The 13291-nt window shown below is 35.0% G+C and overlaps 1 protein-coding gene across 1 annotated transcript; it reads left to right on the plus strand.

The window, feature by feature from the left end:
* Positions 1 to 6477: 6477 nt before the first annotated feature.
* Positions 6478 to 12326, plus strand: LOC116014692 (pumilio homolog 24). Its single transcript, XM_031254634.1, has 17 exons — positions 6478 to 6777; positions 7070 to 7123; positions 7755 to 7816; positions 7928 to 8009; positions 8104 to 8227; positions 8404 to 8487; positions 8686 to 8800; positions 8925 to 9075; positions 9249 to 9362; positions 9490 to 9561; positions 9778 to 9828; positions 9921 to 9971; positions 10383 to 10487; positions 10573 to 10755; positions 10900 to 10974; positions 11634 to 11881; positions 11975 to 12326. Exons 1-17 carry the CDS (start codon positions 6544 to 6546, stop codon positions 12117 to 12119), a joined length of 1950 nt encoding a protein of 649 aa, XP_031110494.1. The 5' UTR covers positions 6478 to 6543; the 3' UTR covers positions 12120 to 12326.
* Positions 12327 to 13291: the final 965 nt, after the last annotated feature.

Below are 13291 nucleotides of genomic sequence, written 5' to 3' on the forward strand. Positions count from 1 at the left end.
ATACATTGTTTCACTTGGCAACCTCTACTGTTTCATTTCCACCAGTTGATATGCCGTATGCTGAGCTGACCGAGAAGCTTCCTGAAGACTCCTTAGACCATCCAATGGTATCTTTCCATTCAGATCCATTCCATGCGGTTTCTGATGAGTATAATTGTGAGTGTAAAAAGAGGGTGTAAATGTCGTTCCGCTGAGGATTGGGGCTATGGCACGTATTTGTGTGAATTATAAAATTCTAGGCACTAAAGTATTGGAATTCACTAGAATCCAAGCAAACTAAAATTAATGAATGGAAACAAAATAAAATAATGCAAATTAAATAAGGAATAAACTATATGATAAAAGAATGGGTCAGATTAGGAGTATTGCAATCTTGATGCTCTAACAATCTCAAAATTAGGGAAAAATAATTAACCAAGGGATTTATTGGCAATGCACTCAAGAATTCAAGTTAGCTACTTTCGTAATCAATAACAAGAATTAGGCTAGGATTGCCCCACTTTCGTGATACATCAATCATAGTCTTGAACACCTAAGCATTGTAAGCCCCCAAATTACCCCTATTCTCATAGTAGGAAAAATTAGGTTGAAATTGGTAAGGTTCGAGGTCTCTACCCAACTTTCGTTGTAGTGAATCCCTCTCCTAAACTAGCAATCAATTGTGGCCACCAATTAATAACAAGTAGAAATTAATCCCCAGTTCAACATAAACCCTAGGTAAATAATTTAATCCCTTTATGCAATAATCACAAATTGAACATCAAGACTAGCAATAGATCCATAATCTAAACCCATAAACGAACTACTCATGCATAATAAAAGTAAACAAAGCAAAACTATAATAAATCATCATATACATTGCAAGGAATATAAAGAGAAGAGAAAACTTTACTGATAATGAAGAACAATTCCAACTTTAATCCGTGATTCCAAGCTTGAGATTAAATAATCTAATATAAAACTAATCTAAACTATGCTAGGGAAATATAAAGAAAAGTGGAAAAATAAACTAAAACTAACTAGGGTTGGGAACTCTGTAAGGGAACCTCCTAACATAACAGAAAATTGTAGTATAAATAGGAGACAGATGGGCTTTGGCCCATTAGGCAACTTCCAATTCTTTTCCAATTCTTATTCTTGTTTCCTTTTGTGATTAGGTAATTTCCTTTGCTTCCAAAACTTGTCCAAAATGTTCCAAAACTCTTCCTTTGCTGCTCCTTGTGGATAATTCAACCCTTGGGACAATATAAACACACAAACAATTCTCAATTTCACTAGGATAAAGAAAATAAGCATCAAAACAACTAAAATAAGGGGTGAATTATTGTACAAAATAGTAGATATCAGTTTCGTCAAGTGCTATGAACGCAGCGAGTTTATGCACACTTTGCTCAGGTAAAAGGTAGTTAAGTTGGTCCCATGACCAATCCCTGCCTGGTATCCAATAGCTTGCTACCTTTCTGTTACTCTCTGCATAAGGAATGGGACTAATAGCAAGTTCCTTGAGAGGTCTATTTTCTAACTAGATATCTGACCAGAAAAGTGTATCTTTATCATTCCTTACATGCTTCCTGATTCCATTTTTGAGTAATGGAACAACTTTTAGGATTCCTCTCCACGCATTGGACATCTTGGACCTAGGCTTCCAAGTAGTACAATCCGCTGTGTTGATTGCATATTTGTGCTTGAATATCTATATCCATAAGCTATTTTCATTGTCCATCAATCTCCTGCCCAATTTGGCCAGAAAGGCTAAGTTCATTGGTTCCAATTTCGTTATGATGAGTAAATTAAAATCCAACAAATAATCACTACAGAATCTGATTTCAAGAAGAATTATACTTACCTTCCACCCCATACTTTAACCTATATTTGCAGTCAAATTCTTCATTACCAGTGGTCCATAATTTCCTGTCCACCTTTCAACAGCCTTTATTTTTTTTATTTTTTTTTTGCAATCCTCTTCATCACCCCTACTCGTATGTCTTCCAACATAGGGGTAATGAGTTTCACTCTTGCTTTCACCAAAGTGCCATTAAAAGCCTCACACAAAGTGTTATCTACAATGTCACACTTGACAATTGTCCTAAAAAGAGGAATTAATTTCAGCAATGGTCCTACGACTATTTTGATTTTTCAAAATTGGTCCTCTTCTTTTTATAGGACGAAAAAGACACTTAACTTTCAAATTTGTTCCAATAATGATCCATCCGTTTAACTTCAATTAGTTAGGCGTTAGGTTAGGGGCTAAAATGATCTTTTCATTAGCTAGCCTTATTCTTCCTCACTGATAACAAAGTGAAGCAATAACATCTGTACAAGTTTTAGTGGATTTCTTTCTTTATTTCTTTTATTGAAGATAAAAGAAAGATTAAATGAGAGGAAAGCTTTGTAGAAGCGTTAGGATACAAGATTTTGGGGGTCATCATATCCTTTTTCCCACAACCATATTTCTTCACATGATAATGTTGTTGCTTTTTATGTTTGCATTTGGGAAGCATTTTGCCTTCAATTTGTTGTATCTTTTGCCTTTTCTTTCTTCTATCTTCTACTCTACAACACTGAAATTCTGTCCATAAAATTGAACAAAACATTTGTCAAATTTATGTCAATATAAATGTTTGGTTAATAATCCTCACCAGGAACAATTCTGAGCTGCTATCTTACTTTGCCAAAAAGAATCCCTCTATGGACTAAGATTAGGGATGTCCAGCACCACAAAAAACATCGCACGTACAAAATAATACAATAATGTATTTGCTACGGTTTAATGAACACACTAGACAATCAAATCGACCATCTCCTCGATGAAGCCTAGCAGTGAACTAAGGAAGAAGAATGCTAGCTAATGAAAAGACAATTTTAGCCCCTAACCTAACGTGTAACTAACTGAAGTTAAACGGAATGACCATTATTGGAACAAATTTGAAAGTCAAGTGTCTTTTTCGTCCAAATTAAAAGGCGATGACCAATTTTGGAAAATCAGAATAGTCGGAGGACCATTGCTGGAATTAACTCTAAAGAAAGCCTTGCACCACAATCTTGGAGGGTACTTTAACACACATAGACACACGTATACTTTAAATTATTGCATAAAACCTGTATGAATCATAAATATGTAATTGCTTACCTTTCTAAGTTAGTTTCTGTTGTGTTGTCCATCTTTTCTAAACATTTTAGTTGTTCATGGAATTGAGCTTCAGTCGTAGCATTGGCACACATCCAAAAGTGTTCTTCTATACTTTTCCTTTGTGTAGCTTACTCTAATTGGCATGCACATGTCAAACACAGTTACAGTGCTCGGAGTCAGGAAACAAATCTTGAATCACATGTTTTAAACCCTACAAAACATATCAAACACAATATGTTAGATAGTTGTTCAAGTAAATTGCTAAAATATGTTATTTTTGTTTTTACCTTCTGTTGGTCACTGATTATTGTCCATGGAAAAGTATTTTGATACCCTAATATGCCTTTAATAACCCTAGAAACAGCACCAAGAATCATCCTCAACCATGCATTCATCATCATCATCATCATTGTATTCATCTTCTTCCCCTTCCAAATCATCACCACCTAACTGATCTTCATCACCTTGTTTTTCCAAATCATCACAACATTTTTCATTCTCTGGTTGTGTAACCACCCCAGATCATCTTTAGCTTCTAATACAACCTCTCCAACAATTGGTTCATCTATAGGTGCTGGTAATGACTAATGACAACCCTGGAATTACCTCTGCATCATCTATACCATGCTCCACAAATATGTTAACTTTACCCCATTCGTAGAAGCCAAGTGAATAACGTCAAGTGTACTTCTATCATTGTTTAGCACTTGTAGGTTCTCCATTGGTTCATGTGGTAATTTATATGATAGAGATAGTATGTTACCATACATGTCCTCCTTAATATATTTCAGCAAGTGTTGATATGGCAAATAATCTAGGTATAACATAACCTTTTCCACCTCACCATTTACATATTTCATACCTGCAGGTTGTTGGACAAAGCTGCTACCATGATGAATTCGTATTTATACAATGGAATGCATTCTTTAAAAAAAAAAAACACAAACAAATGAACAATTTAGAGGTTGAAGGTAGTACACTGGTCAACATATTTAGAGGCTAATCAATAGAAATTTAAGAAAATTGATAACGAATTCAACTATATGTATAATTTTAATAGCAGTACATAACTAATGAAAATGTAATCATTTATTGGGTTTCTAAATAAAATGACGTTTCAAAGAAGAATCAACATGCTAAACTTACAACAAAAAGTATCAAATTACTGCTATAATCTAAAAATCTAGTAGTAATTATATTATCTAAATCTATTAGCTTGCTATACCCTAAGATCTAGAACAAAAAAAGATCAAATTACTACTTTCTCATAGCATACATTTAAGTATTCTGTACACAACACACTTCATACAAACAACATGTGCAATGTGGGACCACAACAAAATAATTGTTGAAATGTAATACAAGTACATTAACTAAAATGTATTCAAGTGACCCACACCAACCCAATTGTCTCCATTATTAACTACATATGGAACCCATATCACAAAGCTTCCAAATTCACACCACCCAGTTGAAAAAATTCACTGTCAGAATATCAAATATGCAAATACCCATATCTCCATTATCAAATATACAAAACTCATATCTCCACTTTCAAATATACAAAACCTGTATCTCAACAAGGTTATTATAGTTTGTTAGCAATTATCTAAACACTTTAGTTCTTAAAAAGTAAAAACCCTATCCTTTTTAAGTTTGGTAATAGGAAAGCTTCAGTCCTACAACAAGAGATAGGTCATTACCTCTCTATAATAACGTGTCTTCTGCTCGTCGTTGGTGGTGGAAGAAATTCTTCAGTCTGCTACAGGCCCTCCTGTTGATGAAAAGAATTCTTCGAACGGCTACAATAGATGACCGTCTACTACCAATAATATGGTTTTCAAGCTCTGTAAATCTTAACCTTTGTCTTGCTGCAATGGTTCACCTTCACTTTGCTAATTACACATGCTGAGTTCGCAATTGAGGAATAGAATTTGTGTTTGTGTTAGGGTTAGGCTTGGAGGGGGGGGGGAGGAGGAGACGGGTTTCGTTTCATTTCATTTCTTGTTCGTATTTTGTTAATTCTTTTCAATTTATTGGTTTTGCTATTTTTTCTTTTTAATTTTGTTTTAAACTTTTTCTTATGTGGCAATAAAAATATTAATTATTACTCAGTCAGCTACCACGAAGGATTTTACCGATGATTACATGGAGCTAACTAGACATTGGGCGTCGATGTCTTAAAATGAAGAGTTCGTGTTTTTAATTGCAACATTTGAAAATTTGAGGGCCTAATTGATTTCTCGCGTAAAGTTTAGGGGGTCTATTTGACCTTTTTCCTAAAAAAAAATTATTCCCATTTTTATTCTAAGCCCTTTTATACAACAAATTATACCATGGACCAGGGTCTACTTTACAGTGTAGACCTTGATCCAAAAATAACCTTTAGATTTTGTATATGTAGTTGACACATTTTGTACCTGCAATTGAAGTTTATGTCACTGTAGTTACCATATTATGTGTTAGCAATTATCAACTTATTTTTTTACATATACAAAAATTGTTTAACTGTAGGTACAAAATGTGTTAACTGAAGGTACATAATTTTTGTATCAGAGTTCACAATGCAATATGAACACTGATCTATGGTATAACAATTGCTTTTATACCTTCGGATGGTTATTGCGTGGACCGTGGTCCACACAGCTGTGTGGACCTGTGTGGACCACGGTCTAAAAGCAACGTTGTTTTGCTTAGTTTCATATTTTCGCGTGCCAACTGCAACAATAACTCATAATGTACATTATTCTAAACACTTAATGTACATCATTATTCTAAAACATAATGTACATTATTCTAAAGAATAATGTACATTATTTTAAAACATAATGTACGTTATATTAGCTCAGATGTTTCATTATTCTAACATGTAATGTACATCATTTTAACACATAATGTATATTATCCTAACACGAAATATACATTATTTTAAAAAATAATGTACATTATTTTTTTTTACTCATAATATTCACGACGATATTTTGAAACGTGGTCCACACAATAATTTTCGGCAAATTATTGCATGGACCATGTTTCACACAGCTATGTGGACCAAAAATAAAAATTATATTATTTTTGTACTGAAGGTACATTATTTTTGTACTGTAGGTACATTATTTGATATACTATCAAATAATGTACCTACAGTACAAAAATAATGTACCTACAATACAAAAATAATGTACTTTTTATTTTTGGTCCACCATGGTCCATGCAATAATGATTGATAATTTTCTAACTGGGCTCGTAATTATTTAATTTTGGTATTGTTTGTGGGTTTAAGTAAGCCGAAATATCCTTTGTTTGAAAGCCCAACCCACGAACTAAAACCCTCGCAAAACCCACAAGTGCAGAAAATCCCGAAAATCGCGACCCTGCCTCCAGAGAGCAACGAACTTGGAGCTGCATCAGCAATGGCCGCGAAAGGAGAGCAATCGAAGAAGAGAAAACACGTCTCCCACCCGAAAGGAGACGCTACTAAATCGAATCCTAAGAAACTGAAATCAGCTTCCGGCAACCCGAAGGATGGTCCGAAGAAGCCTTTCATATCGTCCAAGCAAGGGGCGAAACTGAAACAAAAAGAAGCTAAGCCTCGAGCTCAGACAGACAATGCGGAATCGAAGCGGGAGAGCCGGTTACGCGCTAAGGTGAGGCTTCTGTGAGATTATTCGTATGATTGTATACTCCCAATTTATCATGTTGTTGTTGTTCACAGTTCCCTGAACCTGACCTATCTTCGTGCAGCTCTGCCTTTTTTATTTTTTATTTTTTTATTTTTTTTTGGTTTATCCCTGGGATTATATCATAGTTTATAGTTTATTTGCTGAGCTCGTTGTGGTGTTGATATTTGTGTTCTTTTAATTGGTAGCTTTTAACGAAAGTAGAAATTTCCTTGAGTTATGTGCACATTTTATACTTCTTTGTGTTTCTTTATTGCAGGAACTAACTGAAGCTAGGAAGAAGAAGAGGAAGAGGCATTATACATTAGAACAAGTATTTCTTTTTCCACTTTAAACTGTTTATTGGCAATGCATACCTTTGTTATTTAAGCACAAAGAAAGAATTTGACTTTGAAGCTATTTTAAACTGTTTATTGGCAATGCATTCCAAATTGGCAGTTGCAATAATATATTGAAGCCTCAAGCTATACTTTTTATGGGCACAATGCTTGTCCTTTTTCCATAGTGTTTTCACCTTTCTTTTAACCATCCCTCTCTTTTGTTTCAAGATGGCTTGTGATGTGTGTTTGTTTTTATTTTCCTTTTCACCCGTCTTACCTACTAGGCTTAAAGAAGCTCATGATATTTATTAAGCATGCATAGACAATTTTGTATTAGATCCTATACTGTTAGAACCTTAAGAGGGGATTTTGCTTGTCCATCTTTTTGTGTAGTCATGAAAAACCTTCTCACTAGTCACTCTGGCACTTCAATTTGGTGATATTTGCTAAAATTAACAAGCCAACTACCTATCACCTTGAGCTTCAAGTTCTTCTATGCTGTATGTTTGGGATGTTTGTGCAGGCAATGCAAACAGCTATATGTCCCTCTCCCAGGCTTGCCCAAACTGCTTGGTTTTTAGAAATATGCTATCAAATTCATTTATTTACTTCCTTTTCTTATAGGAGCTTACAAAATTATGGGAGAAGATGAGACAGAGAAATATTTCGAAAGAAGATAGATCCAGGTATATGATTATGACTTATGGTTTATGCATCTAGCTTTAATACAGTTATCACTTTTCTTATTCAAGTGTATCTAGTTATCTACATTTTCTAAATATATTTCATTCATCAAGGTTGGTGACTGAAGCTCTGAACAAGATGCAAGGGAAAATCCCTGAAGTTGCTAGCTCACATGTTTCTTCTCGTGTTCTCCAGGTTTTCCCCCCCTTCCATTTCTATATCAAAGCCTTTCAACAATAGTGTCTGTTTGTCAGTACTAATATACTCTGGTTCTTTTCATTGGCTTCAGACTTGTGTAAAGCATTGCACCGTAGAGGAAAGGAATGCTGTGTTTCAAGAGCTCCGCCCTAACTTTATTACACTTGCCTGCAACACATATTCAGTCCATCTGGTGACAAAGATGTTAGACAATGGTAATTTTCATTCAATTGCTTTTTCTTTTATTTTTAGTTTTTTGTCCATTTTACTCTCTATCTGGTAATATGTAAAAGTTCAAATTTCTTGTGCTAACTTCAAATTCTTGTTTTGAATGAGTCCCATATGCTACTTTATGAACTTGTCATGATTACAATCTTAATTTGCTTTGCAGCATCCAAAGAACAGCTGGCAAAATTTATCTCGTCTCTTCATGGGCATGTTGCCTCTCTTCTTCGTCAGATGGTTGGTTCGCTGGGTATGATTACACAATCCTGTTTGAATTACATAGACTTTAAGATTGTTAGTGTTTTAAATTTAATGGTCAAGCTATTTGATGTGTTGGACTGTAACCTGTGATTTTTGGCACTGATGTCTTATGATCAAAATTTCTGATTTACAATCCTATAGCATTTGTCTTCTTCATTTAAGAATAATGTTTGCTGATCTGGAACAGTTATTGAGCATGCATATCAATTGGGAAATTCAGCTCAGAAGCAAGCTCTTCTAATGGAACTCTATTCGTCTGAAATTCAGATGTTCAAGGATTTACTCTCAGTTAAGGAAACAAGGTATGTAATGTTTGAAGATTTAGCTGCATCTGATTCGAAATGCAATGAGGAATTGAGGATGTCGTATTTCTTGTTGAGAGTGGTTCCTAATCCAGCATGCATTTATATCCAATAATTCTGCCAGGGTTGTAGATGTCATTTCCAAGCTACAGCTACAAAAATCTTCAGTCTTACGTCATATGACAGCTGTGCTTCAGCCTATTCTGGAGAAGGGAATCCTTGACCACTCTATCATACACAAGGCACTGATGGAGTTTTTAAGCATCACTGATCAGGTGCCCCAGATGCCTTTCATATAGTCTTCTATAAGTCAATAGCATTTTGAGGAGCATCTTGCCTGCTGCTAACGTTTTTCCCCATTTGTCTTTTTTGTTTTTTTTGGTTTTGTTTTGTTTTTTGTTCGTTTGTTTTGTTCTGTTCTGTTTTCTAAATCAAATCTGTTGAAAAGTCTTCTGCTGCAGATGTTATTCAACAGTTATCAAGTGCAGACCTTGTCCGGATGATGCACACAAAGGATGGATCCAGGATTGCAATGCTTTGTATCAAGCATGGGAGTGCAAAGGTCTACTTCAGTGGGCATTTTTTTTCCTTTTAGAAGTGACTTGATCTTGTGTTCTCTAACTTGTACATTATGCTTTTATTATGCAACTCAATTATTAATTTATTTAATCTCTATTTTTGGGTTTTAGGATAGGAAGAAAATCATCAAAGGTATGAAAGGCAAAATTGAGAAGATTGCTCATGATAAATATGGTTGTATGGTGAGTATATGATTTAGTTGATGTACTATTTACCTTAATTTTAATTAATTTCCAAGAGATTATTGTGGAGTTTGTAAAGTCAACTTTTTTTTTTTTTTTTTTTTTTTTAATTTTGTAGCCTACAATTTCAAGTTTTAACTTCTTACTGGTTCCACTGTACTTACCCATCCATGTTATTTCATTTTCTTGAGATGCTAAGTATTTCTTTTTTACCAGGTGCTTGTGTGCATACTTTCAACTGTTGATGACACGAAACTTCTATCAAAGGTTTGCCACTACCACCTTTGCATCATGGGTTTTTCTATTAGAAAAGGATTGCCACTGATTAATTTAAGCCCCTATTGAACTCTCATATTCAGATCATTATCCGTGAGCTTGAGGGGATTCTGAAGGAAATTGTTTTGGATCAGGTTTGCCTATGTTCTCATGCTTCATTTTTCCATCTGGTTGATTATGGTTATTAGCTTTAGGAAAATGATTTTTTTTTTTTTTTTGGTATTCAGTCACAGGTTCACCAAATCACATTTCTGCAGACAAATAAACAAATAAGAAAAACAAAGAGTGAATAAAAAGCAACTTCCTTGACTTGTGATCTTTATCAAAAGTTCAAAACTGTTAGGGATATTGTAGGGACTGCTATTCTTTTGCCAGAACAGTTTCTGTTATGAAAACATGGATAATGAATTACATTTTAGGAATATATTACTTCTGGTGATTGCTTCACATATATTAAACTATATACAAACAGGCTATAAACAATACTGTCATAATCATTGTTAACCTGCCTACATGTCCATTGTTCTCCTTTTGTGTGATTACAGAATGCAAGGCGACCACTGTTGCAGCTACTTCATCCCCTCTGTTCTCGCTATTTTAGTCCAGATGATTTGGACTCAATGAATTTATCAATTCCTTCACTCCTCAGGGCAAGTTCTCCACCTTTAACCAAGAGCTTCTAGAACAAGTTGCTTCTGTCTTGAAGGTTTACAAATTTCTCTTTCATGGAAACAGGGACCGTCAGAGGTGGATGAAGCAGAGCCTTTGGGTGTAGATGAAGAAGATGAAATTGATGCAGGTGTGGCCAACTCTGATAAAACTAAAAGTCCACCAAAAGTTCAACATTTAAATGAGGGTGGGAAAAAAGATCCTTTAAGGAGGAGGCAAGAGTTGTTGGTTGATAGTGGACTTGCTGAGGTTGGTATCTTGCCTTCATTTCCATGCATATATTCAGGTGTACATCTTTATATATATATATATATATATATAACAATTATATAATTTGTCTCACTAAACCACAAACATATAGATATATGTTGATTAACTTATTATTTGTTGCAGAAACTCATCAATGTGTGCTTGGAGATGACAGGAGAATTACTTAGATCCAATTTTGGTAAAGATGTCATATTTGAGGTATTTATAATACTCTGAGGATGCTCTATTTTACACATCTGAATAAAAAACTATTTGTAGTTGTCACACAAAAAATGATTCAGAGTTCTCTATAGTCCGCTTCCAGTTTCCCTTTATTAGAAGTAACGTTTTGGCCTTTTCCTGCTAAATTATATTCCTAAATATCTTATCGAAATGGCTGATGGGTGGTTCAACTGCAATACCCATCTTCAAAGTCAGTATGGAAAGAGAAACTTCTTGGTGTTGATTGTAGTCTACTCTCTCAACTTTGATGCACAATGGAAAAGGAAATTTCTGTATCCAAGAATGTGATAGCCATCTGAATGCATGAAATTCCCAAAAACAACAGAAAGTATCTATACTGCTCAGTAGACTTAGGCCCCCACTCCCAGAACAAAAAGTGAAGGAAATAAGTGCAATGCAGTTGACATACTTGAACTATTGACCAGAAGACATACTATTGCACTGTACTGAGTTAACCAATTCCTGAATCGGCCTCTTGGTCTTCTATTTTAGTTATCTTTCAATGTAGGTTTCAGTTTGACGTTGTTTACTTTCTCTTAGGCAAAGGCTCTGCTAGAGCCTAAATGTTTGCGTCTTTTACAGTTGTCCTGCTGTTGGGCTTCATTGTTTTGATCTGATATGGTGAATGGATGTAGGTTGCATCTGGAGGTGCTGATGGAATTCTCCATCCCACTCTGGATGAAAAGTTGGGTGCCTTGCACGGAGCTATAGCATCCCTCGCTTCACAGCCTAAATTAGAAGAGTCAGAAGAGGAGCATCTCCTTGAACAGTACCATTCTAGTAGGACTATAAGAAAACTGGTCCTAGAGTGCCCTGCCTTCGCTTGTAAGTTATACGAGAACGCTTTAAAAGGAAAATGTGCAACGTGGGTGCAAGGCCACAGGTATTTGATTGATACCCCGCTCTATTTTATATTCTCCAACTTCGTTTTGTTGTTTTTCAAGGCAAGCTTGTACTCATTGCGCCATGTTTTCAGTTCGAAGGTGGTAAGTGCGCTGTGGGAAACCTCGGATCCTGCTGTACGGGAGTTGATCAAGGAAGAGATGCAGCCATTGGTAGATAATGGTGTTCTCAAGGTAGCTCAAGAAAAGGAAACCACTAAAGCAGGACGCAAACAATAATGCGCAGGGCAGGAGGGGCTCTCAGATAGATGTCTGTTTTGAATTTTGATGTTGTATTAACGGAGATATTATATATTTTTTTATATATTTATAAATTAAAGATATTGTACAGATGTCTTTTCAGATATCTATTTTTGGCCATTGTGTTAGATACTTTTGAATTGCTTTCACCATGTATTTTAGCTAATTTTGTAGTTGCTTGGCTCAGAGAGGAGTATTGGAGTTCATTTCAAAAAGTATACGAACATGATGGAAAAAAATGTCTTAAAATTTTCATCTGAAGAAGTTACACAATTGAATTCATCATAAGGTCTCTTTTTAAATTAGTTTTACGGGATGTTTGGTTCACGGAATAGGTAGGGAATGGCATAGCATTTCCAGTAATAGCCTATTCCGTTGTTTGGTAAACATTTATAGCTAAGTGCTTATTAATTGGGGAGAAAAATAGGTTGGATAGGAATTGGAATAATTTTAAAATAACTTCAGAGGCCTAGTTGGAAAATTATACTATAGACTAGAGTTTACTTTGCATTGTGAACATTGATCCAAAATCACATTCAGTTTGTGTTTGCATTTAACATTTGTAATAAATTTTAGTTTAGTTTAGTTTGAGAACCAGAACATTCTTCAGTTCTTTAGCGTACGTTGTATACTGATTGGATCTTCCTCTTTTTTTCCAACCAACTCTTCTTCGGTTGGTTCATTTGTAAAATTTTGTTGAGTAAATTGTTAATTTCGTACCTTAACTATGTAATTTTTATCAATTTTGGTCATTCCGGTCAAATTGTTAGTCAAATCTCACTAGAAACTCCTAAACCCTAAAATAATGAAGGCATTTTAGTCATTTCACACCTCTTTCTTTTTCTCCGGTGAGTTACCATATCTTCTTGCAATTTTTCGGCGACGACGAGAGCGCTTTAGGCCTCATCTTTCTCGGCGAGTCCAAGAATGCTCCTTCGGTCACTCTGCAAGTGTTGAAGAGGGTTCTGAAGTTGAACTTCAAGGCTTCAATCTGAATCTTGCCAAATTTCAAGACTCCTGGAGTTAGAGCATCCTTAGTAGTGGAGTTATTTCGCGGTTATTGAGGAGTTTTTGTAAGTATGATTAGAAAAGAGAAAATTGGGGGGGGGGGGGGTTTTAAAAAAATTTTTTTTTAAAAAAAAAAAAAAAAA

Source organism: Ipomoea triloba, chromosome 4 (assembly GCF_003576645.1).
Source record: "Ipomoea triloba cultivar NCNSP0323 chromosome 4, ASM357664v1".
Taxonomy (NCBI): Eukaryota; Viridiplantae; Streptophyta; class Magnoliopsida; order Solanales; family Convolvulaceae; genus Ipomoea; species Ipomoea triloba.